The sequence below is a fragment of the Ostrea edulis genome, chromosome 6 (genome assembly GCF_947568905.1).
Source record: "Ostrea edulis chromosome 6, xbOstEdul1.1, whole genome shotgun sequence".
In the NCBI taxonomy this organism is placed as follows: domain Eukaryota; kingdom Metazoa; phylum Mollusca; class Bivalvia; order Ostreida; family Ostreidae; genus Ostrea; species Ostrea edulis.
In genome coordinates, this window is record NC_079169.1 from 86,708,342 (window position 1) to 86,732,002 (window position 23,661).

The following is a 23,661-nucleotide window of genomic DNA, read 5'->3' on the forward strand; positions in this document are numbered from 1 at the left end:
AAGACAATGGGGAATGACTCTTATCTATTTATTCAGCAAATAAATATTTGTCATAAAAGTTAAAACCACGTGATGTATCCTCGCGCCTAAAATTGTGACTTCGCATATACATGTAAATGAAAACAATTTAAGACAAAATATATATCGATAGCTAAAAGATACAAAGTATCATTAGTTTGTTGACTTTTGAAAAAAGTCTTAGTGCTTGAAACATTCCTCGAACTTTTGATTGGACTCGATATTCGCGTAAGCTATTTCCGTAAAAAAAAAAAACACAAAAAAAAAACCAAGCGATAAAGCGAAAATGTAAATAAAATCAAGCTCATTTGAGTGTTTATTATCACATCAAATTTCACTGGAAAACATTGGTCACGATTGACGCGCGGAATACAACTAGCCAATACGATTATAGTACTAACAAGTAAAGCTTTTTTAAAAAGCTTGCCGTCTTTAGCAGCAACTCTATAGAGCGAAGTTGAATTATGTCCCTTGTCTTCATTATTGAAATAAATAATCTCACGGACATCATGCCTACAAAGCTGTGTCCTGACTCCCATTGTAAAAGTTTGTATTTATGAAGGGTATATGTACTGGAAATAAAAATCACTGTTCCCTGTATTAGCACTGATTAAAGCCTCTATATAAAATGAAACTGAGATTTTCAGTGTGTATATCAAAATATTTATTTTTTAACAAAGTTATGAAAGAAAACAAACTAAAAAGACTTAAATTGCTCAAATTTGCATAAAAATTATTCTTGCATATTGTACAGTACAACTGCTTTAGAAATTAACCAGGATAAAGACCTGAGAATATTGTAATAGTTTTGCCAAAAATTATATCATAAAATACATAGAGTTTGATGGAATAGATTAATAATTGTTATTCAAATTTGAGCAATTGTAAGGGGGGGAAATATTCTGAAGGAATAGGATAGTTTTAGAACAGATGTGTTGAAAAAAACAAAAACTTTAAGTTTACCTGATACAGACAGTCTAAACTTACAGCAGGGGTAATTTAAAGCAACATAATATGTAATGAAATGTTACTATCCTATTCCTTCTTAAGATTAGCAAAGTTCTCAAATGCCACTGATAATACAAACAAAAATGGTTGCATTGTAACCACTGATTGTCGAAAACGTGGGTGACAAAAGGCGCGAAACTTGTACGAGGCTAATATCAGCAATCAAGAGTGAATTCATCAAAATTCTAAGTTAAGTTGAATAAAAATTCTTGTGATTCAACGATACTTCACAGACATAAATGATCTAAATCATGAAAAAACGTCACTCTATGATATGTAAGAAAAAATATGAAACAATCACACATAATTAACTATACTTCTGGAAGTCCCTGAAAATGCATAAATTAGACTCGTTTACCAAAATTGTAATAACAGGTGGATGGATTATTCTTTTGCATGCTTTAAAAAAACAGTGATCCTCATTTTGAAGTCAAGGCTTATTTATTCTTATGTAATTCTTAGCTTAAGGTATCATTAAAACTGTTTTGTAAGGATTAGCCCTACCGAATAGACAATTCCCAAAACACAAAAAATCAAAACAAAAAAACGGCGAGTTTTTCTGTTTGTATGCAAGAATGAAAACATTGCTGTAAATGATGTAACCATAGAAATGCTTTGTATTAGTTGCTTTTAAAAATGTAATGTGTCAATTTCATGAATTGCATTTTTCTTTTGTTCGTTTTGTCGATTTTTTTAAGATTGAGGTAGCAGGGGACAGTTTCGCACTATAGGCCCGTCAAGTTTCTTAAAAAATGGAGATACCCCATATTTGAAGTGATATTACATGTGTAAAAATGTGTAGAATAATTTTAGGATACATTTCAAGTGTAGCTGAGTGCTTAGTGAAAAAAATGATATGCAACATGTAGGTGTCACCATGATGCCTAGTATATAGATGGGTGCAAATGCGAAACTAAGACACGTGGTCAGCAGCTGAAGAAATTCAGACTAAAACCTAGAGGGTCCAGGAAAAGGTAGGTAGCTCAGAGGGAAGGTGGATGGCCCCATATAACAGGTAGATTTTCAAGAAGGTCAGACAGGGTTCTTGATTGTGCACAGCGTCTATATCCCCTCGCTTGGTACTGTGGTGGTGTGGGGGTGGTGCGGATTTAGCCCAAATGACAGAAAATCAGAGCAAGAAGGGGGCACCTGCTCAGGGCATGTTTTGTGCAGCAACACCTGCATGTATGGATGACATTTAATTTAGGGCCCTAATTTAATAACTACACTAATATGAAATACAAATATTGAGAAAACAGGGTTGTATGATTTTTCATTAACCTGTCATAACCTGACTTAGATGTATACCCCCTTCCCACATGTTGAAAAACCAAAAAAACTGTCCTCTGCCACCTGAAAATCTTGAAAAATTGTTAAGTCGTACGGAAATTAGAACACCAGAAAATTATCTCCCTTGCCTTGAAGAGCATTTCAACCAATGCAATAATTGAAAATTTTCACTTCATGCACTTTCTACCAATGAAAAAAGAGAGGAAGTGCAAAGTCTGAAGACTGTAAAACACTTCAACTCTGTTTACCGTCTTCCAAGGAAGACGGTAATTAGATATACAATGTATGCATCAGGAATTGGGACAAAGAGTGGAAAACCTGTTGACGTTGACATTGAAATCTAAAAGCAGAGAGATTAAAATATTGTACAGATCCCAAAAAACTTCGAAATGGATACAGATGGAATAGGCAATAGAAGGTGTAGGTTAGGATACACTTGATCGACGGAATTGAAGATAATTTATGGTGAAGATATCTTGGCCCCCTTTTAAAAAAAGATCTTTCAAACAATGATAATATGCAGTTACTTACTAGAAAATACACTCATTGCGAAATTCACATTGAGTTTTATCTATTACAGTTAATGGGTTTATAACACAGTTAAGATTTGACAAATATTTCGAATTTCCTACATTTTCTTTTTGTCGAACACTATTTACTTTGAAGAAACATAGGATTATAGCCAATAATATTTCCTCTCCTATACAAATTGGCGGGCCCAATGTATAATCATTTGGTATAAGACAAACTTTATATAATGTCGGCTGGACAACATACCGCACGTTTTAATGAGCTTTTCACCGTTATCTGTTCGACACCTAGATGTAGGTTAGAAAACGTCTCGAATAATTTAGCGTATGTCAACCCGTCCTTATTCTAGCTACTTCATTGGCTACCCTCCCGCCAAGGTAGATTTAACACAACTGCAGATGAATCAATATAATTTTATTGTACGAGTTGTTTCCTTTTTGTTTGAATCGTTGATCATTCATCCATTACAAGTTATGCGACACAGCATCGTGTCTGTGGTCAATATCTCACCAGAGGGCGTATTACGCTGCGCTACAACACCTCTGTCAACGTCTAAATGTCAAGATTCTTGGCAAAACTTACCTATACCTATAGCATCATGGATAATAATTTTATAAGTTTAAGTTTTATGCTTTAAATCTTAAAGTAGGTTCACAAAAACAACGAATTCCATGATTATACAAGTGTTATTGAATGAATGAATATTTATATAAACCTTCTCATTCGCTCAGGTGTCTCATATTTACCATCTTCTGATTTTAAAAAATTCAGAGAAGACAGTTTGATTTGCTCAGATATTATCATTACAGTTCGATATGATAGTTAGTTTTTGTACATTTTGATATAACTTTTTAGATGTTGACAGAGGTATTAGTGGAGCGTAGCGGGAACGATAACTCTGTGTAGAGATTGGTGGAGCATAGCGGGAACGATAACTCTGGGTAGAGATTGGTGGAGCGTAGCGGGAACGATAATTGGTTTGGGGTGTTTGTTATTTGGATTGGGTATCGCATCAGTCTGGCGCACCTCACAAAAAATTGGAGAGCCTACCGCATATAAGGAAAGTCCCATGACACAAGCAAAGTTCCAGGAATTATTTTCTTTCGGCCATGATTCGATGTGGACCTCCACATAAATAGAGTGATGCAACCTATAAGCAATGCGCGTATGGATCTTGAAAAATAGAATATGTACCGTGTACATCTAAAGCTAATTCGCTTCCTGAAACATGTTGGTATGATGCGTCGCAGATCACACCTTCTTATATTCAAGAATGAAATTAATTTCTTAAATGCATACAAAACAAATTCAAACTGTTTAATAATACACGAAATTAAGAACATCAAACTGCTTTGTTACATGTAAAGTCTGAGAAACGAGAGCCATGGGTCTTAGGGAGAAAGCGAGAATCCTTCTCTCGAAACAAGAACCAAAGCGAAAAGAGTGGAGTGTAATAACATGGAACAAAAATCGTGAGGAGAAACGGAACAGAAATGACGTCTAATAAATAAACCACTCTATAGGTAGGAGATATACTCTTTCAGATTGTTTTTAAAAATCAAGATAAATTTAAATGCTGATGCTTATATATTTATTATCATGATTGACATTATACATATTTATATAACTTGTGTATGCAAATTTTCTTGTAATATTACAATAATGCGTCATAATCATTGCTCTTGAACAATATAATAAATAGCTTGATTTGTAAGCAATTTCCTGATTTCTGATATGTGTTGTGATATGACTCATTCTTGGTGCTAAGGCGATTTATTCTCTAGGACTTGTTTGTTCTTGATTCACGTATAGAAGAACAATGCATATCGTCCAAAGACAACCATGGATTCCTACTGCATTTACTCTCCTCCATATGTCAAATCCTGCAACGAAAAGGACTTACATGTACATAGAAACACATCTATTATAGCATAAGCAAGAAAGTCCATCAGAGTCACAAACTCCAGCCATTGTGTAGTGTGTATTATCAAAGATCTGATTCGTGTGGTTCACTACGCAGATAGATGGAATTGATGATTAAACTGCATGTTGATCATTCCTGCGATGACGAGGAAAACCCATGTTACGTATCCTTTTAGTTTTATTTTTCAATCATTCGTTCTCGCTTCGATGACTCCGCAGTAAATTCATCTAAGTTTTAAACACTTTTCGGGGGTTTGGTTTACCTGTTTAAACATCGCAGGGTTTCGTCATCAAAAGAGGCCAACCAACCGTATCGTGAACAGGATATATTTATGCACAGAAAACGCGAATGAAATTTGAAATACCTGGAAGCAAACTCCGTTCTCGTTTCCTTGTTGTTGTGAAATTTCAGACAGCGACATCCACCCCTTGATCTGTGTATGACGTAGGTTCTGACTGCACAGTGGCGGCGAATATTGTTTTATTCGCCATTAATTGTGACCGAGACACGAGCTGGGCACGGAAATCGACACCAGGGATAATATATAACTTCTGATAAGGGCTCTTTTAATTTGAAGATCTATTTAAACAAGGCTGCATGGTGATAAATATTTTACACGTGGCAAACAACCATATGGACTAGTGGAGTTAGTGCAGTGCTTCTCATAGATCTACTATATGGTAGGTACTTTTTATATTCAGATGAAAACGTGATTTTTGGGGGGTTCTTTATTGATAGGAACTTCAAACTGATAGTTAATGGTTAATGACGAGAGAGAAACTATATACATTTTTGGGCTATCAAAATTTTAACTATTTTCGTTCATTAACAGAAGTCATTTCTCATGCTAGTTAGCAAAACGTATTCAGAAGTGTTCGACTCCAATTTATACATAAAGATGGGATCGTTTGTATTGCTTTTCAGTGATAAAATTTAAGGAGCTATTCGGGGACACCAATAAGTCTATTAGATGAAAAATTGCAGACCAAGTATTTAGATTATGAGATAAGACCGTCCTGTTCAGAGTTGCGACCCAGAATGTGCTCTGTTTACAAGATTTAGTCAGGTGATACAAAGACGGCACGAAAGCATGTATTTGTCTATTGTGAGTGGATCAGATGGCCTATTTACGTATTTAAAAACACCAACTTAAGCTCATTGTTCACATCGCTCAGCAAAAGTCCCGTTATAACTAATGCGATCACGAATTCATTCAAATTATTACATGTATTCCGAAAGGTAAAATTCAGAACAGCACAAAAGATGAAACTGGATTTTACGATTTAAATTTCGCAACAGAACTATTTTCTTATCTACCTATGTAAGGTTACATTTTAAATCACAGATCATTAAATCGAATGTTTTTATCAATCATGCATCTGGGCACTGATTAGTTACATCGTCAAAAAGCCAATACGAGATATTTTGATGAAAGGATTGATATTGTGTATTATTCATATACAACAGTGTACAATGTGTAGATATCTTAGGGATTTTTTAATGGATTTTAAGGAAGACGGCGATAACATCTCGTCTTAACAATGAATGTAGGGTGTTTCATTCAAAGCACAGCCACGCTCCGGTATTTAGTCAAAACACAGCCACGCTCTGGTACTTAGTATTAATGTAGGAAGTAATTAATGGTATTAACCAGGCTAACTGTTGACTTTTATATGTGTATGACTCATTGTCTTTGATACACATACAAACGTATGTACTACTGTAAATCCATTGTGAATTTTCTGTAGGGCGGACTTTGAATTTTGGAGAGAAAGAATGATTTCATAGTTTGTATGTGATGTCAACGATGCCAATTGCTGTCAAAAGGACTTCTTCTCAGCGATCGCCACCCCGGACAAAGAGGGGGGCCTCGGTCAGAAGGGCCAATAGCTTTAACCTCTTGGCTAGACCCAGTAAACCAGGTGACCGGCTTAACGTCGAGACGTTGTACAATTTGTCCCCCTACCGAGACGGGGTAGATGAAGTGTCGGAATATGCCCGCTCAATATTGATTAATGCAGTGAAAGTTGAACCACATGTGCATGACACCTTTTTCCCAAATGAAACTCCGGATCTTCTTTTGGAATTCTTGGATACCCGAGGATTTCCGATGGACAAATTAGCAACGGGATTGGTTGCGGAAAGTATATCCAAGATCAAAGACCAATATAAATTTCATCAAATGATTGACAATAGCTCGCTCCAAAATCTTCTTAGGGAAATTTATAACAGTCTTCAATGGAAAAAACTAGGTAGGATAGTATGTAGAAAACAAATAAAATGGATTTTTGTATACTAAGAATGACTTTACACGATCAAAATGATTCATAGACGTATCGTTTACTAGTTAGAATGTCTTTGCTTTCAACACACAAAGAACATGATTGATATCGATTTCTTAATTCAGGTTTCTGTCTCTACTCTTTAACTTATCCCGAGGTTGTCCGAGATGAGAGGACCGGGGTCAATCTTAAAGACTTCATTGAAGACAACGGGTAAATTATTTTTCATCGTCGTCAATGGTGTGGACCTGTCGCTGAATAATTTAGTTTCCATTAAGGTTGCACATTTTCTTCTTCTTCATTAGCTGTACATATCCTGTCGTCTTTCAGGCACGTCTGGGCGGAGAAGCTCCTGGCTCACATTATGGAACCCCAGTGGACCATGACGTGGATATTCCGCATCGTTCGGGGTCAGTGCACAGAGATGGACTACAATAGGGAAATGAATGCCCTCTTTGTCAAGCTTCATCTGTTAGACCCTCAAGTGGTTATTCCAGCCTTCCAATTTCTTCAGAACCAAAAAGGTATATCCAAGGCAATTTTCTAATATCAAAGCCAATTTTTATTCTCTTTTCATTCGTCAATATATTTTAGGAAAATTTACATAACTGATTGTTTTCAGACATTGAATCTTCTTGTAGAATCACTAAATCGATTTACAACTTTTGCAGCCCTTCCGTCCGTAAACTTAGAGTTGGCAACGAGAAACTACCTAGGAGGTCCACTGGACTCCTCCCTGCTGGAGGAGGAGGTCCGGGCGGCGGAGAACAAGGATTCGGTGCCTCTGAACGCCTCTCGTATCAGCCTGTCAGACGTACAGATCACGTATGGAGTGGACGTAGAGGAGTTTATAACCAGTGAATGTGGAAGTCTCGATATCTGGAACGAGAAAAGACCCGAAAACTCGAAGATATCGAAAGCACGTGACCGATGTGTTGTCATGTGACTTCAATGACGACGAACTAAACGAGAAGATTTGATCTTTTGATCAATTACTTTTCAGCATCATTTCTCAGCATTAAATCACACATATACCATGAAAGTCACTGTCTCAACATATTGCACTATACATTCGACAATCTTCAATACTCATACATTTTTGTTGCTTCTTGCATGCACTTTTGTATATACATGTAAAAAAGATTTAAATATTATAATTTTGACGGTGCTTCTCTTATCAATACTAGTACAGGGTACAGGGTTTTCAATGCCATTAAAACGGACCATTACTGGACAAGGAGGAATAACACGCGGAAGAACTCTAGAACGAGGAAAACATGTACAATACATGTGTATTTTGATATTGAAGACCTCATAATACCTTATTTAGTTTAAAAATGTAGTTTTAGTATAAAGTACTATATAAAAATTGAAAAGCTCTGCTAGCCTCACACCCACAATCTAGAGATTTGCAATCAACACGTTATCCCATCGAGCTACCTAGCCAGGCAATTACATTTGAAAGGAATATACAAATATTGCTAATATTTACATTTTCATTTAAGTTTTAAAAGGGAAGTCGGCCATTATGACGATGTAGAGTACCACCTTAAAGGGACATGGACACGATTTGAGCCGGAAATTTTCTAATTTTATAATTCCATTTTGGTTTAGAATGTTTAACTAAGGTATTTTTAATGGTTAGAAAAATTTGAATATCAGTTGGCAAGGTAAATGAGAGATACCAAGCTCGCAATTCTTTGTTATGTCAACAAGGCTCGTGCCATGCTTTTGTTTACATAGGTTAAATATACTAGTAAAGGTTTCATTTAAAGCAGATTTTTTTCAATTCACAAGTTCATTCAGAATACAATTAAATAGTTTCTATTCTTTGGCACATCTCATTTTGTTTTAAACATGCTATTTTGTACTTTTACAAGTGGAGCCTTTTTTGCATAAGAAAGAATTGTGAGTGCTGTATCTCGCTTGTAACTCAACAATTATATTCAAATTTTGGTTGACCATTGGAAATACATGTACTTTAGTTAAACATTGTAAACAATAAAGATGGAAAAATAAAATTTGAAAATGTTCAGCTCAAATTATGTCTGCCCCTTTAATTAAGCCTAAAGGTTTTATGACGTCATAGTTAACATGGAGTGCCACCGTGTTTAAATGATGGGTACACTAATCTTAGCCACAGGTGCGCAAAATGCACCATTTATAGGAATTGACGAGCACTATTCCAGACTAACATCACATCTTGTGTGGGACAGATCATTTCCAGTGTAGTAAACGGACAGCACATTTAATGATCCGTGTACAGTTGACAAATCACCCCCTCCCATGATTGCTATTAGGATTTCCCCATTAGTGCAATATGCGACACATCTCTAAATGTCACAGCGGCCGCTTTCCGAAAACCATAAGCACATTATAGTAATCAGAATCAACACATTCAAACTAGCTGTATTTTTGTTTTTAGATATTAAAGCAAACTCCATCACAGTGTTTTGACAGCCTTGAGTTTGGGGAGAAAGTAGAATCAACGAACACTGCATGAAACTTGTGCAACCTTCCACCATGACGCGGAATATTTCAACATAAACCGTAATGATACCAATAAACATTTATGATATGCCTTTCAACTGCTGATAACTTACTACATGTAAATTGAATCCCGATATACCCAAGCTGCATTACATTGCCCTACAAATCTAAAGGTCATTAAATACACACAATTTCTCATTCTTGTTTTAAGGGCAATACCAGTTCATTTGACAAATACGCAGTGGAGATAATTTGCATTTTATTCTTTAGAATAGATGATATGCATAGATGTCGATTTATACATGTACACAGTGATTCTTGTGTAATATTCCAATTGCTTCCAGTCAGATCATTAGCTAAAGGATTCTTACAGTAGGAAAATCCAAAACTCGGTGGAGTATTAAAAAAGGAAGCTTTATATGGAAAGGACTTGTGTGTTCATATTTTATGCAATGTACAGTGTAGATCTAAATACAAAAGAAATAAGTAAAAATTAAAAATAAAGTAAAACAACTTAAAATTGCACATGCCAAATAAGCAAACTGGGGTGTTGGACTATTAATGTGACAACATTCAAATTCTTGTAATATTAGTAAATGAGACGCAATATCACTTTGAATATTTACAACAAACTTAAAATGACCCGTGCCTTTAAATGATGGTTGTTTATACACTTTCAAATGAAGAACGCGTTTCTATTGCTAGCGCTAAATTCATCACATACAATGCATTACAGATGTCTTATCAAACGAATCACATTCTGATCGTATATACAATATATATAGCCTGTTGTTATCTTCTGAAGATGGTAAATCATTTTACGATATACACAGCGTTTAATGAACATACACTTAAAGACCCAAAAAAAACACCGTACGGTTGCTCCACGGATGACTGAATGTGGGCGGAGCTTATCCATGGTCAATGTTATTTACTTGGAATTTACCTGGCCAAGAGATCAGTTGTTGTGTATATTTTTATGATATACACAGGAAATTTCTCAGGTTATTACAAATTATGCTTAGTGTCTTGATTTGTGCAAAAAAAAAAATAATTAAAATTTCAACCTACATGCATACCGCATTTCTATTTCCCGTAAACCTTCAAACTTGGTCATATTTATGTATTGCAAATGACAGGTTTAGCCCATTTCTAAACCTTTGCTTTTTAAAACTTCTAATTAAATTGTTATATATCGTATATAAATAATTTCCGAAATATAATATTACCCGACGTGTCCTGGGAGTTCGCGGTGTCGTGGGTGTAGTAGGTAAAATATCCATGTTTCGAGAGAATGAATAAATCCAAGTAGATCTGTGTACATGTACAACCAAATGAAGAATGGTCAAGATACCCCTCAATATGGGCTGTCTGTAGGGTTTCTGTAGCTATAGTGTTTGCGTAATGGTGGTAATGACACGAAGTATACACCCCCTCCTCTCTCTCTCTCTCTCTCTCTCTCTCTTTAGGGTTTCTGTGGACGTAGTGTTTGTGTAACGATGGTATTCCAAACAAAAGCTGACACATAGCTAGTCTACTCCCCTTTCTCTCTCTCTCCCTTACTCTCAATCATTGACTAAATGAGTAATTATTGTCATACGTATGCAACACTATTGCCATGCCATATTATTTCATCTATATTATTGCTACAGTTTTACACATCTCTCTCTCTCTCTCTCTCTTTATAAACATAAAACCGTGATAAATTATAAATAGCTCAACAACTCTCTCTCTCTCTCTCTCTCTCTATAAATATAAAGCCGTGATAAATTATAAATAGAAATATCTCAGTAACTCTCTTTCTCTCTCTCTCTCTCTCTCTCTCTCTCTCTCTCTCTCAATATAAAGCCGTGATAAATTATAAATAGAAATATCTCAATAACTTATTTATGCTTTTTTACTGTTGTTTGATTTCTGATTGTGTAATTTATAATCCATGTGGTATCTCAAACAGAAGCATTTTTTAAACTACTGTAACAGTTTTACGCATGGGCAATATAACCATTATACATGTTGATGTGCTGCGCCAATAAAGAATTGTTCATGTTTTTATAAAAATAAAGCCACAATAAATCATTAATAGAAAATATTCCAATAACTTATGTTTGTTTGGGTTTTTTTTATTATTATTATTATTGTTTGATTTCTGATTGTTTAATCTATAATACATGTATAAAGATGGAGAGAGAAAATACGATGATAAATTGCATTGTATAGGGGACGTTAGAAATTAAAATATTCTAGGTGCGAGTCAATGCTATCAAAACTCAGGTATACTGGGGCTTTCCTCGAGATCTGAAGACTGCCGGTCATCATTAGCCATGATTGTTATCAAAACATCTTTCTCAGGTAGCTGTAGACCACGGTCTCTGCAAACGTCAATCAATCTAAGCTCTATTGTTAAAAGTTTGATTGACCAGCGGCTTATCATTGATCGCGACACAGGTAAAATTTGGGGGCGTTAACTTAAAGTTGGGTCTTTAAAAAATATCCAACACTTTATATTATGAGATCTTGCACGAGATGATTACAGAGAGAGGCGGATGGAACCTTCACCATTCAGTGTTTCCCAGTTACATCTCACTTAGCAACATAGATAAAGGTTACATCTCACTTAGCAACATAGATAAAGGTTACATCTCACTTAGCAACATAGATAAAGGTTACATCTCACTTAGCAACATAGATAAAGGTTACATCTCACTTAGCAACATAGATAAAGGTTACATCTCACTTAGCAACATAGATAAAGGTTACATCTCACTTAGCAACATAGATAAAGGTTACATCTCACTTAGCAACATGGATAAAGGTTACATCTCACTTAGCAACATAGATAAAGGTTACATCTCGCTTAGCAACATGGATACCGACTGGGTTCGATTCTCGATCCCCGCGCCGCGTCACACCTTAGACGAATAACATGGGCAGTGACTGTTCCTTCACTAGGCGTCCAGCATCAGGAGTTAAAGTCGCAGATCTTTTAAATGAGATAAAACAAAAATAAAGAACACTACAACACCAGCTGTAGACGAAGTTTTTGAACAATGGATGTCGAGTCTCTGCAAGGGAGAGAACAATTCTCGAATACGACATAAAACAACATACTGACAGACATAAACTTTGTCTACGTCCCTTGAAAATGTTTTTGAAGTACGAGATTCGAACATTCAAGATGTATTTACAAATTGTACTATAAAGCACCAACAGCATTACTCCATTCAGAATCGTATGGTCATCATTCGATCTACTTGGCATCTTGACAGTGAGTGCAGTCGTCCATTTCGGTTACATATTCCTCCACCTGAATAGTGCTCTCTGAGATCCCATACTTCATTCGAACCATTGTCGATCCCAGCTTCAGTATCTTCATTGCATCTGTGTTGGATTCTGTGAATATTAACAAATACAAAATAGCAAATCTAAATTCCTGAAAGTTTGTAAAAATTTCGAGGATAGCAAATATCTGCCAATGCATCTCATATTTAATTTCGGTAATCCCATTCCAATGATATTTTTAATCCACCGACTGGTTCGAATGCGGTTCCAAATGTTGCCAATCATCAGACCAACAATATCTTAGAAGAAAATTGTGAACAAATGAATGTACATAGAACTTTATAGCCAAAGGTAGATAACTCATACAAATCTCCCGATCTCCTTATCAACTTACCAACAGCTAAATGCAAAGACAAGGCAATTTTGTCCATGGAGAGCGACCAGAGTCTGAGGTCATGAACATCCTTTACCCCGGGGAGTTTGAGGAAACTGTTTCTTACTGAGGTAATATCAAAACCTCTGGGTGTTCCTGTGGATATATCACAATTATCACCTGACTCTCTTTGATGAATTTAATGAAGTGTATACACCAGGCTGGCGGATCAAAACAAATTTCAAACAGGGGATTACGACCCAATTTTGTACCTTTCCTGCTTAAAAAAGGGCGGGGGTTGAAGACCCCAAAATTGCAAAATTGCTAATTTTTGTTTTAAAAAAAAAAGTCTACTAAAAGGGGGAGGTGAGTTTGCAACCCCCGTAACCCTCGTCTTGATCCGCCACTGGTATATGATTGGTTAAAGACTGATCATCAACAGTTAAAACATGACTGGATTTTTGTCAGATTTTACTATTTAGTTTCAATTATTACCTTCCATTAGCACATTAATGATGTCCATGAATATTTTGAAAGTAGTGACCATCACAATCAGAGAAAACACGAAGGTACAGACGGGGTCTGCAAGTTTCCACTCAGGCTGTTAAAACAGAGAACAATTATTAGGTTTGTTACTGACTGTCTACGGGAATAATGTCTGGCTGCTCGAGTTTTTCCCCACCTTCTATGGATTTGAACAACCCAACATATCCCTGAAGACAGTCAGTAACAAACCCAAGAAGTGTTTTGTTTTGTCGAGGACCAAACCTTTTTGTATGTCAATAAATATAAGAAATACAACGAATTCATTTATTAACAGTCAACAAGAACTAAACTGAGCATTTCAACATAGTAACAACAACGCATGAACACAATGTTCAACAAATTTAACAATTTGTTAAAAGAATTAATGTTATTGTCATTTCAATATTCAAGTAGGGCAACAATCACCGCTTACTTTTGGTTAATGGTAAAGCTATTTATGGTAACAGAGCAATTGGTAAAGGGTTAGTGTCAATACTAAAAAGATTCCTGACAAATTCGTATTGAAGAATACATCATAGGCTAAATGAATCGTCTGGTAAATTGAATTGCTTTTATTGATGAACAAATAAGTGCCAAAGAATTGTTTCCAAATAAAGTTCAACAAGACGCTGTTCAAAGCATTAAGGGTAAACAAATGAAACTCAACTGTATCTATGTCACTAACTAGGTCATGTCAGTCTGCCTTACCTTAAAATAAATAATAAAAGCTGCAATAAGGACACCAATGCTTTGAATTAGGTCACCCACAACATGAATGAATGCGGCCTTCACATTGATGTTGTCTGTATGATCGTCCTTGACCTGGACTAGAGGGTCAGTCTCACTGTGGTCACCATTCATTGCCCCATATGATGCCGGACGTGTTGAGTTGTCTTTATCCAACAACCTTTGATTATCTTCTGATGTCTCTGTCTGGCATAAATATATAACAATTCTTATTTCTAACAACTTTATCTCAAATTTTTAAACAAGATGGGTTTGAGAAAAATTGATGCACCAGTATGGCCAAACTCCAAGGTCATTAGAGCAAATATTTTGGTAGTGACGGTACAAAAAGAAAGGAATTGTCAAAAGAAATATACATGTGAAATATGAAAGCCCTACTGCCAACCATTCAAGGTTCAAGTTTTAGCGGACAGGAAGACAGACACATACATAGACCAAAAACTATAAGCCCTGAATCTCCAATTATGGGGGCATAATAAAGTCAATTTCATTACTTGATTAAGAATTAGAATTTATAAATGCTGCATTCCATGGTTTGAGAAAAAATAAACTGAACTGCACTGAATATGGAGAAACTGATTTAGAGTACATATTATAATCATGATGTAAAGATTTTTACCTGAGCTATAGCAGATTTTTTCTTGTGAGAATGATTGTGGCCATGGTGACCTAAGGATATGCCCATTCTGTAAAAAAGTAGGGACAGTTTCTACAGTCATCTGGCTCAGAAAATAAATGATTTCAATAGGAGTCCCAAAATTTGGCATTCAAATAAGGAATATATGAGCAAATCCAAACTACATTTAATTTAATCCAAAATTGCTTAGTGCTGTATGACAAGAGCGTGAAGTTGGCATAAAATTGCCAAAACTGCAAAAATCAATGAAATTTTTCATAAATTCAGGGGATTTTCCTTTCAGAAAACATACAGCCTATGTGTCGAACAAATTCATATTCAAACACATTTTTCATCTTCTCTTAATACACAATATATATTAATTTCATTTTGCTCGACAGATGGGCACACCTTTTCCTAAGCAATAATATGGATGAAATTTAACAGTTATCAAGCTCTTTTTGAAAAAGGCAGGAATAACTCTTATTCATAACGTAATAATGCTATAAAATAAGAAATAACTTTGAATTAAGTTGAGATAGTATACTTGGCATGTATTTAACTTATTCAAAACACAGATTAAGCTTTATTCAAGACACATTTAAATCTGAGAATTTTTGGGGGCCTTTTTATGTACAAAATCATACCCTGTTCTTAGAATTTTTACATTTGGTTCACTACCTTCTGAATAAAATTTTGGGAAGTGCGATATATCATGTTGATTGATTAACTGTATCTAATTAACAATATTTATCAGCTGTTGCGCTACATACTTTATGTAAACATGTGCATTGTATTATACCTACAAAATATTAAAGGCTACTCCACAAGCTGCAGTTATCAGCATAATTTCAGCATTAATTACATAATCCTGATGAATCACTCTCCGTACAGCCATGTAAAATAAAACTCCAGTCAATATCCAGAGGAACAAAATGGAAAGCAAGGCTCCCAATATTTCTAAAAAGAGGAAGACTGTCAATGCTCCATCCATCCAGACACCATTATAAAGACTATCAATGCCCCATACTGATAGACCTCATCAGAGAAAGAGTCTCACTTACTGATCCTCTGCTAGTGAGACGGGGGGGGGGGGGGGGGGGGGGGGGGGGGGGTAGATATTTGTTTGTATCTTGCCTGTTCCTATGTCAGTAAGCAAGTTAGCTGTAAGTCTGCTTACATTGTTTCACAAATAATTTTGTTATGAATAGTTTCCTAGTTAACAACTAATTTTTTAATTGGTCCTTGGCATAAAATTGAAATTTTTGCACTTATTTTTAAGGTAGTACTCTACATCGTCATAATGGCTGACTTCCTTTAAAAACATGGATGAAAAAATCGATATCAGCAATATTTGACTTTTCCTTTTCCATTTTTAAAAATACTTAGCCGAGTAGCTCAGTAGGTTAGAATACCGACTGCTGAACTGTGGGTCGCAGGTTCGAGTGCAGCAGGGGTTTTAAATTTTTTTCAGATTACCTTCTACTAAAACTGTATTTTTTGACAAAATAAAGTAAATTTGAACATTTTCAACTTCAAAATACTGTTGTACATGTCCTCCACTTTTCATCTACATCAAATTTCTCTGGTGTAGCATACCTCCTTAAGATATAGGAAGTTTATCATGTATATTGTACCTATAGATCATTTTGATAAGAGTTATGGCCCTTTGCAGAACATTAAATTTTTGTTATGAGTAGGAGGTACATGTAAGCCCAATTATAGGGGGATGTTTTGATCATAAAGCTAAAAGTCTTCAGAATACACAGTCTAGAATTGCCATAAACATATCAAACAGTTAAAGTTGAACACTTTCTGTACCTGCCCTGTACCACCCAAAGCTGAACTTTTTGGAGGGAGATCTAGTGGCAAGCATTAATGCAAGGAGACTGATCATAAAGCTGGCAAAGTCTGTTAACAGATGGGCAGCGTCTGATATGATGGCCAAACTTCCCGCCATTACCCCACCTACAAATATTCAAATCACACATGGATTAATTTATTCATAGTTAAATTCAGTAGTCATAAATGTACATGTAATTCACTTGAATGAAGACATTGAACTACAATTTTTTTTTAAATTTTGTATTCTCACATTTCTCTTTGATTCCTATAGTGCAGAGAACACAGTTAACAAGAACATATTGTCCACTACCTGATCCTGCTGACATCAGAGATATAAGTGTGACATAATTATGATATTGCATGTGGTTAATAAGTACATGGTGCATGTATTTATATGTATGTCGTATTTTTTCAGCTTTATCTACCATAAAAGCATTGCCTCCATTGTCTATCATGGGCCACTTAAATTCGATTAATATTTACCAGGCTTGGATTTCTCGAAAAAAAATCTCAAACTTTAGTTTGAGTTTTCTTTTATTTGAGCAGTTAATTGAGTAAAATTTCGACTTCAATTTCTTTCGAGAAATCCAGGCTGGGATGCATCATAAAGGACCCATTAGATCAACATTTAACTACATTCCTGGACTTGAGTAAATTATTATATATCTCATACCCACTATTTCTCCTGCCATGAACAGGACACACAGAGTGCTGGCAATGATTAACTTCCTTCTTGCTCTCTTGTCAACACCAGTTTTCTCTTGCATTGCATGGCAATGTGAACCTATAATGTTGAGTTCTATACATATAGTATGGATCATGCACCTTTTATAAAAAGTAAGTAAGTTTTACAGACAACAAGATTGCTACTTGTAGCAATGTCCCCCATCGCCACAAAAAAAGTTGAAGCACAAAAGTCCCATAACTCATGTAAAATTTGTCGAATCAAAATGATGGCACAATATGATCAACTATATATGGTGAATAACAATCCTACCAAATTAAACTAAAATCCATTGAGCAGTTTTTGAGGATTTGCATCTACAAAGTGTTCCTATATATAGTGTAGTGTGCACAAATTCAACAAAATCCCATATCTCCTGTAGAATTTGTCAAATTAAAATGACGGCGCAATATGATCAATTACATATGGTGATATTACAATCCCACAAAATTTGAACAAAATCTGTTGGGTGGTTTTGTTGGAGTTGCGTCTACAAAGGCAAGTGGGATGGACGGATGCAGACACCTGTATTTCTATGTCCCCTTCCACGTTGTGGTGGTGGGGGGGGGGGATAAGTCACAAGAAATGAGTGTGAATATTGATCGAGAATGTTTTCACCACCTCCTGATGATTAAGGCTTAAAATGGTACCTGTACATATGATACAATACTTATCTAGATAAACTGTTTGCTATATTACACATCTCAATATCAAAAAAGTAGAACCAATCAAACATTCAGCATATTCTGTCAAAATCTTGAATTCTACAATACCTACCAGCATGTTACCAGATGTGAACATTAGTTCTTATTGCTAGTGCCAGTACATAATAATGAGAAACGGAAAGAAACGTGTACTGGTGACGTTTTAGATCAGAGTTGAGTGACAGTAATGATATCTTTTCACTTAAATAAGCAAAAATTCTTAACTTTTTCAGTAAACTTAAATTAATTTGTATGATTGTACACAACACCTCATCATAGATGATATTACATTTCTTTCTAATTAAATGCTCTGTTTTAAACCTAAATTAAAAGAGGAATCATTAATTTTCTTGTACAGAAAACCTACGGCTGATGAATGATGATGACTTTTTTCTCTAACATTTAATGGCATGGTCTCTGTTTACATCCTTCAAACTGACACCAAACTGTACTACTTATCAAGTCACTTCCGTTATGTGTCATTTTACCAAGTGCTTGGCATCTCAATTAAGCACATTATTCAATTGACAGGTTTTCCAACAAAAATCAAACTATGTGTTGTTTCATTACACATTTCAATATCTTTAATCAATGGGTTTAAAATTCTACCTTTACAGAATGAAATGTAGATAATACAATAAATTTTAAAATTGATTGATGTACAAATGTAAATGTATAGACATCCTATTTTGCTTGTCAGTCACCTTATGCTTATTCGGGGTGTAACTGCACAAATTGATTTACAACGTGTTCCACACCTTGACACTTGTCTAGCTGTAATGGCAGATCTACTATCAAACTAGAAGTGTCCTTTCTATTTTTACAATCCAAATAGATCTTGATGTGTGTCATAGATCACTCTTCCTAGATCATGCGTGTAATAAATTATCTCATACATCTGTAGTTTAGGAACATGTGGTCCTCTGCATGCTACCGATACCATTACTGATGACAATGGGATTTTGTCACATGGGAATAGCGAATTGGTGCACCACTGTCATTACTGAGTTTATTTAGATACAAAATGAGGTGGAAATACAGAAAATGTTGGTACTGTACCTCTTCTGGATCTCTCTTCAATACTCTGAATGATGCTACAAAAATAGATTGTAGGCATTTGTTTTCTTCCTACAGAAGCTATTCCTGTTGGTATTAGAATGTAACATGTGTAAATTAAGAAAATAAGAGGCCCATTGGCCTTAACAGTCACCTGTGTCACATGCAACAACTTTTCAATGAGCTTATAGTCAAATAAGGTGTTAGTTTTTGGGGTTTTTTTTCAAAAATGACAGTAAATTGTCTTTAGCTTTTCAAATTTAGTTTTTTTAAGGTCCACGAATAAAAGAGCAATACAAAACTTGTACTTTATTTTCAGTGTCTGACTGCTGTTCCCAGAAACCCAAGTTACACTTTAAGTCCCAAGGGGATTTCTCGAAAAGGAAGATTTTACTAAATGCAGGCTTTCAAGTGACATTTTGCAAAAAATAAGGGCCATTTTTTGGGCAAAATTATCAAAAAATAAGGGCCTTTTTAAGGATTTTTAAGGGCTTTTTAGACAAAAATAAGGGTTAAATTTACAAATCAATAAGAAAGAAAAAATGTTTTACTCACCATTTGCAAGAGCAATAATACAAAAACTAATTACCCACTCAGAAGATCATACCAGTGGTCATCAACAGCCATATTCAGCATTCAGCACAAACCATGATATAATTCAGGTGGACTCCCATGGCTCACAATCAATGCTGAATATAGCTGATAACCATCAAGATGTCTTCTGAGATGTACATTTAATCAACATATTCATTTTCTGAAAGTATACTAAGACTAAATTCAACAAATTCCAACACTTATTTTATGTCAAATTTATTTAAACTCAAAATTTGAAAATGTAGGAATTTCAACAAACAATTAGGGCTTTTTTAGGATCCTAAAGCTCAAATAAGAAAAATAAGGGCTGTTGTAGAAAAATAAGGAAAATAAGGGCCCGCTTGAAAGCTTGTAAATGAAAAGTATCATTCCTCTTTTACCTATTCATTTCTGCTCTAGATCCTGAACCCTTGATGCAAGCCAGGGCAGAGGATTTACCATGCATAAAGTATTTATTCATAAAACACATTAGAAAAAAGACATTTTTAAAGATTACATTATTTTCACTATATGTCCATTTTAATCTAACCCTAAAACCTAAAAAACAAAGAAGATCTGGCCAAGGTGATGGACATTTCACAAATTTGGTAGACTGCAAAATGCTTTTTTTACAGCTATGCAAACAATATTTCTTAACAATGCACAGAAGTAAAAGAGACAGTTTTGAAAATTTAGATACATTTTCACTATATGCCCATTTTGGCCCCAATATAAGGTCTGAATCTGGCCTGCCCAAGAGTAGGTCAGCATGGCTGACTGTTTTTTAGTGTGTACCGGCCACTGGAAAATAACCGCTCTCCATCTTGGTTTGTAATAATACAAGTACTCGATTGTTTGTAAAGATTTTGATTAGTTTTCAAAAAACTTCCATCCCATCAAAATTACTCTAGTAATTTGGGCTATACGGACCCTGGATAGCTCAGTGGTTAGAGCACCTGACTAGTAATGCAGGGGTCCTGGGTTCGATTCCGATTTTCTCCTCTCTCCTATGCTACATTTGGTGCTGTTGACCACCCCTGGACTTGCAGGTGAAGGTCCTGTCAGGGGCAAAAAGAATCTGGGTGGTGTGTCTTTGAGGGTGAACACTATTTAAGGAGGGAGGAATGTAGTTATTAGGGCTATATGGACTGTGGATATCGGCCTGGTCCCTGGATCATGAAACATCTTAAGCTTAAGTCAAAATCTGAATATTGCAATGAAATGATTGAGAAGACAACCATCCCAAATAAAATTGATATTCTGTATTGCTTTATCAAATTTCTAGTGTCTGTAAATATAAGTCTCAGTCCAAAAGCAATGAACATCTTACAGGTGATTGAAAGTTTGACTTACATGTAAGTCTGATTTTGCTACATGATCCTGGGACCTGGATAGCTCAGTGGTTAGAGCGTCTGACTAGTAATGCAGGGATCCCGGGTTCGATTCCCGGTCCAGCCAAAGAATTTCTCCTCTCTCCTATATATACTACATTTATATGTTACATTTGGTGCCGTTGACCACCCTTGGATTTGCAGGTTGTCCTGCCAGGGGCATAGAGAACCTGGGTTGTGCGTGTCTTTGAGGGCGAAGAGAAATTAAGGAGGGAGGAATGTAGTAATTAGGGCTATACGGACCGTGGATATCGGCCTGGATAGCTCAGTGGTTAGAGCACCTGACTAGTAATGCAGGGGTCCCAGGTTCGATTTCCGGTCCAGCCAACTATTTTCTCCTCTCTCCAAAATATACTACAATTGGTGCCTTTGACCACCACTGGATTTGCAGGTGAAACTCCTGCATGGGGTGAAAAGAACCTGGGTTGTGTGTGTCTTCGAGGGTGAAGACAAATTAAGGAGAGAAGAGTGTAGTAATTAGGGCTATACAGACCGTGGATATCAGCCTGGATAGCTCAGTGGTTAGAGCACCTAACTAGTAATGCAGGGGTCCTGGGTTCGATTCCCGGTCCAGCCAAAGATTTTCTCCTCTCTCCTTTATCTACTACATTACTTTGAAAAAAAATGAAAAACTGGTACCCCTATTGATCTCGTATGTTAGCACCAAGAGCAGGGAACCAGTTTAGAAAAAATGGGTCTGAAGAAGAGTCTTAACTTGATGATGGGCAACAAACACTATTTGACATCGGATTATCCGGTCATGGTAGCTCAGTGCTTCATAACTTGGAGGTTGTGAGTTTGAGTCCCACTCGTGCCATGGCCATGTCAAACCTAAGACATAAACATAAGTTGTGATTGCTCCTTCGCCAAACACTCAAGGCTTTTAAAAGTGAGAACCACAAGTCTTTCAGATATGACATTAAAACGGAGGTCCCGTGTCATGGCAGGCATTGTTGTACATTTAAGAACCCTCACTACTACAGCCCTGAGCGTGGTACTTCACCTACAACTGGTGATGTCTCAATATGAGTGAAAAATTATTGACAGGACATAAAACAAACAACGCAGGAGGCGACCAAGAAGAATTTCAAAACAGTGAACAGTTATGATAATTAAAGGGAAGAATGGAGAAATAACAAGTCAGTATTTAACTATATCGTTTTGAGTTTATTTTGCAGCATTGCTTCATATATATTTGGAGCCTAAAGTTTTTGTGAAGTTAAGCCACAATGACCTATAATTTTTTTTTCATTTAGATCCTCTGTCCTATCAATGTGCATTCACTGGATTTGGCAACATAATTATGGATTATTGAAGTATCATTTTTACTAACTTTACATAGTTTGGGAAGCCTTAAACATTGCTGCACAATTTCTCAAAAATATGTAGGCTCCCCACCGATCACCTTCATAAGTCATTCTGGATACCGGTAGTTAGTTTCTACTTATGTAGTGTAAGCATTTCAGTAACTCGTAAGTGGTCATCTTAAAGCCTTACAGAAAGTAAAAGTAAAATCTAACTATTCAGAACGACTTATGAAGGTGCCTGGTGGGGAAATAACAATTTTGAATCAATCATTGGTTCTATATTTATTGTTTCACTGGGAGAGGGGTATGCACAGTAAGATCTATACACACTATCCACATTCCAGGTGCCTGTGTATGCAATATGAAAGGTTTTCATGAAGTGCAATGGTAGCACATTTATTTTTCACCTCTGCAACCCCAATAAATGATGCTAGAGAGTATCATGGTTGCCCTCTAGGATATAAGTCAAAGAAAATATAATTTGCCTAAATATAGTGACTGAAACTGAATTAAAATGCACACACTATAATTAATGCAGAATATTTGAAGAAAATATCTATCGAATGAAATGCAAAAATGAATCACGCTGTTGAAAATCAAGGTATTGGTTGGTTCAGCAGTCTTACAGTATAATCCCGACTGAGATTCGGCTCGGTTGGATAGTATTTGTGATTGTGCTGAGCTAGGGACAACTTCCTCGTGTGCGCCATGCTTCGTGCTGTTGCCGATTGCATCGTATAGGTATGTTGAAACATTTAGAATGAGGCAGTAAATCGACAATAATTAACTATGATTATGTACCTCTGAATTTCTGGGTCTATCTCCTTTTCAGGCATATCAACGCCCACAGAAGTCTGAGAAGAGCATTTATAAACACAGCCTGGAGACTGGTTGCTGTCTGATGACGCAGCCAATAGTGGAGATGCCCTGGGAGGCGTAGATAGAAAGTCTGCCATTGTTTATACCTCGTGATTCTCT

General features: G+C 35.9%; 2 protein-coding genes across 7 annotated transcripts; one reads left to right on the forward strand and one right to left on the reverse strand.

The window, feature by feature from the left end:
• The first annotated feature begins 5,254 nt into the window (after positions 1–5,254).
• Positions 5,255–8,216, forward strand: LOC125645564 (uncharacterized). Its single transcript, XM_048871161.2, has 5 exons — positions 5,255–5,451; positions 6,520–7,023; positions 7,179–7,266; positions 7,384–7,577; positions 7,725–8,216. Exons 2-5 carry the CDS (start codon positions 6,570–6,572, stop codon positions 7,997–7,999), a joined length of 1,011 nt encoding a protein of 336 aa, XP_048727118.1. The 5' UTR covers positions 5,255–5,451; positions 6,520–6,569; the 3' UTR covers positions 8,000–8,216.
• Positions 8,217–9,785: 1,569 nt separating this feature from the next.
• LOC125645558 (proton-coupled zinc antiporter SLC30A2-like) lies at positions 9,786–23,639 on the reverse strand. 6 transcript variants are annotated; one of them, XR_007359366.2, is made up of 11 exons: positions 23,485–23,639; positions 19,416–19,450; positions 17,602–17,712; positions 16,905–17,051; positions 15,890–16,043; positions 15,087–15,153; positions 14,429–14,653; positions 13,691–13,796; positions 13,217–13,351; positions 12,729–12,933; positions 9,786–12,523 (listed from the first exon to the last, which is right to left on the reverse strand). XR_007359366.2 is itself a non-coding variant. In XM_048871147.2 (10 exons), the coding sequence occupies exons 1-10, from the start codon at positions 23,637–23,639 to the stop codon at positions 12,791–12,793; spliced, it is 1,278 nt and encodes a 425-aa protein (XP_048727104.2). In that variant the 3' UTR covers positions 9,786–12,790. The 6 variants fall into 6 exon arrangements, 5 of the variants coding, with proteins under 5 accessions (XP_048727104.2, XP_048727103.2, XP_055998468.1 ...); XM_048871147.2 differs by having other exon boundaries at positions 9,786–12,933; XM_048871146.2 differs by having other exon boundaries at positions 9,786–13,121.
• Between the last annotated feature and the right edge of the window lie 22 nt (positions 23,640–23,661).

Coding starts and splice junctions, on each gene's coding strand:
- LOC125645564 (XM_048871161.2), top strand. CDS start 6,570: ATGTCAACGATGCCAATTGCTGTCAAAAGGACTTCTTCTCAGCGATCG. Junction 7,267..7,383: donor GACTTCATTGAAGACAACGG/GTAAATTATTTT, acceptor GTCGTCTTTCAG/GCACGTCTGGGCGGAGAAGC. Junction 7,578..7,724: donor ATTTCTTCAGAACCAAAAAG/GTATATCCAAGG, acceptor CAACTTTTGCAG/CCCTTCCGTCCGTAAACTTA.
- LOC125645558 (XM_048871146.2), bottom strand. CDS start 23,639: ATGGCAGACTTTCTATCTACGCCTCCCAGGGCATCTCCACTATTGGCT. Junction 17,713..19,415: donor TGAAGAGAGATCCAGAAGAG/GTACAGTACCAA, acceptor TCAACATTATAG/GTTCACATTGCCATGCAATG. Junction 14,654..15,086: donor AAAAATCTGCTATAGCTCAG/GTAAAAATCTTT, acceptor TATTTATGCCAG/ACAGAGACATCAGAAGATAA.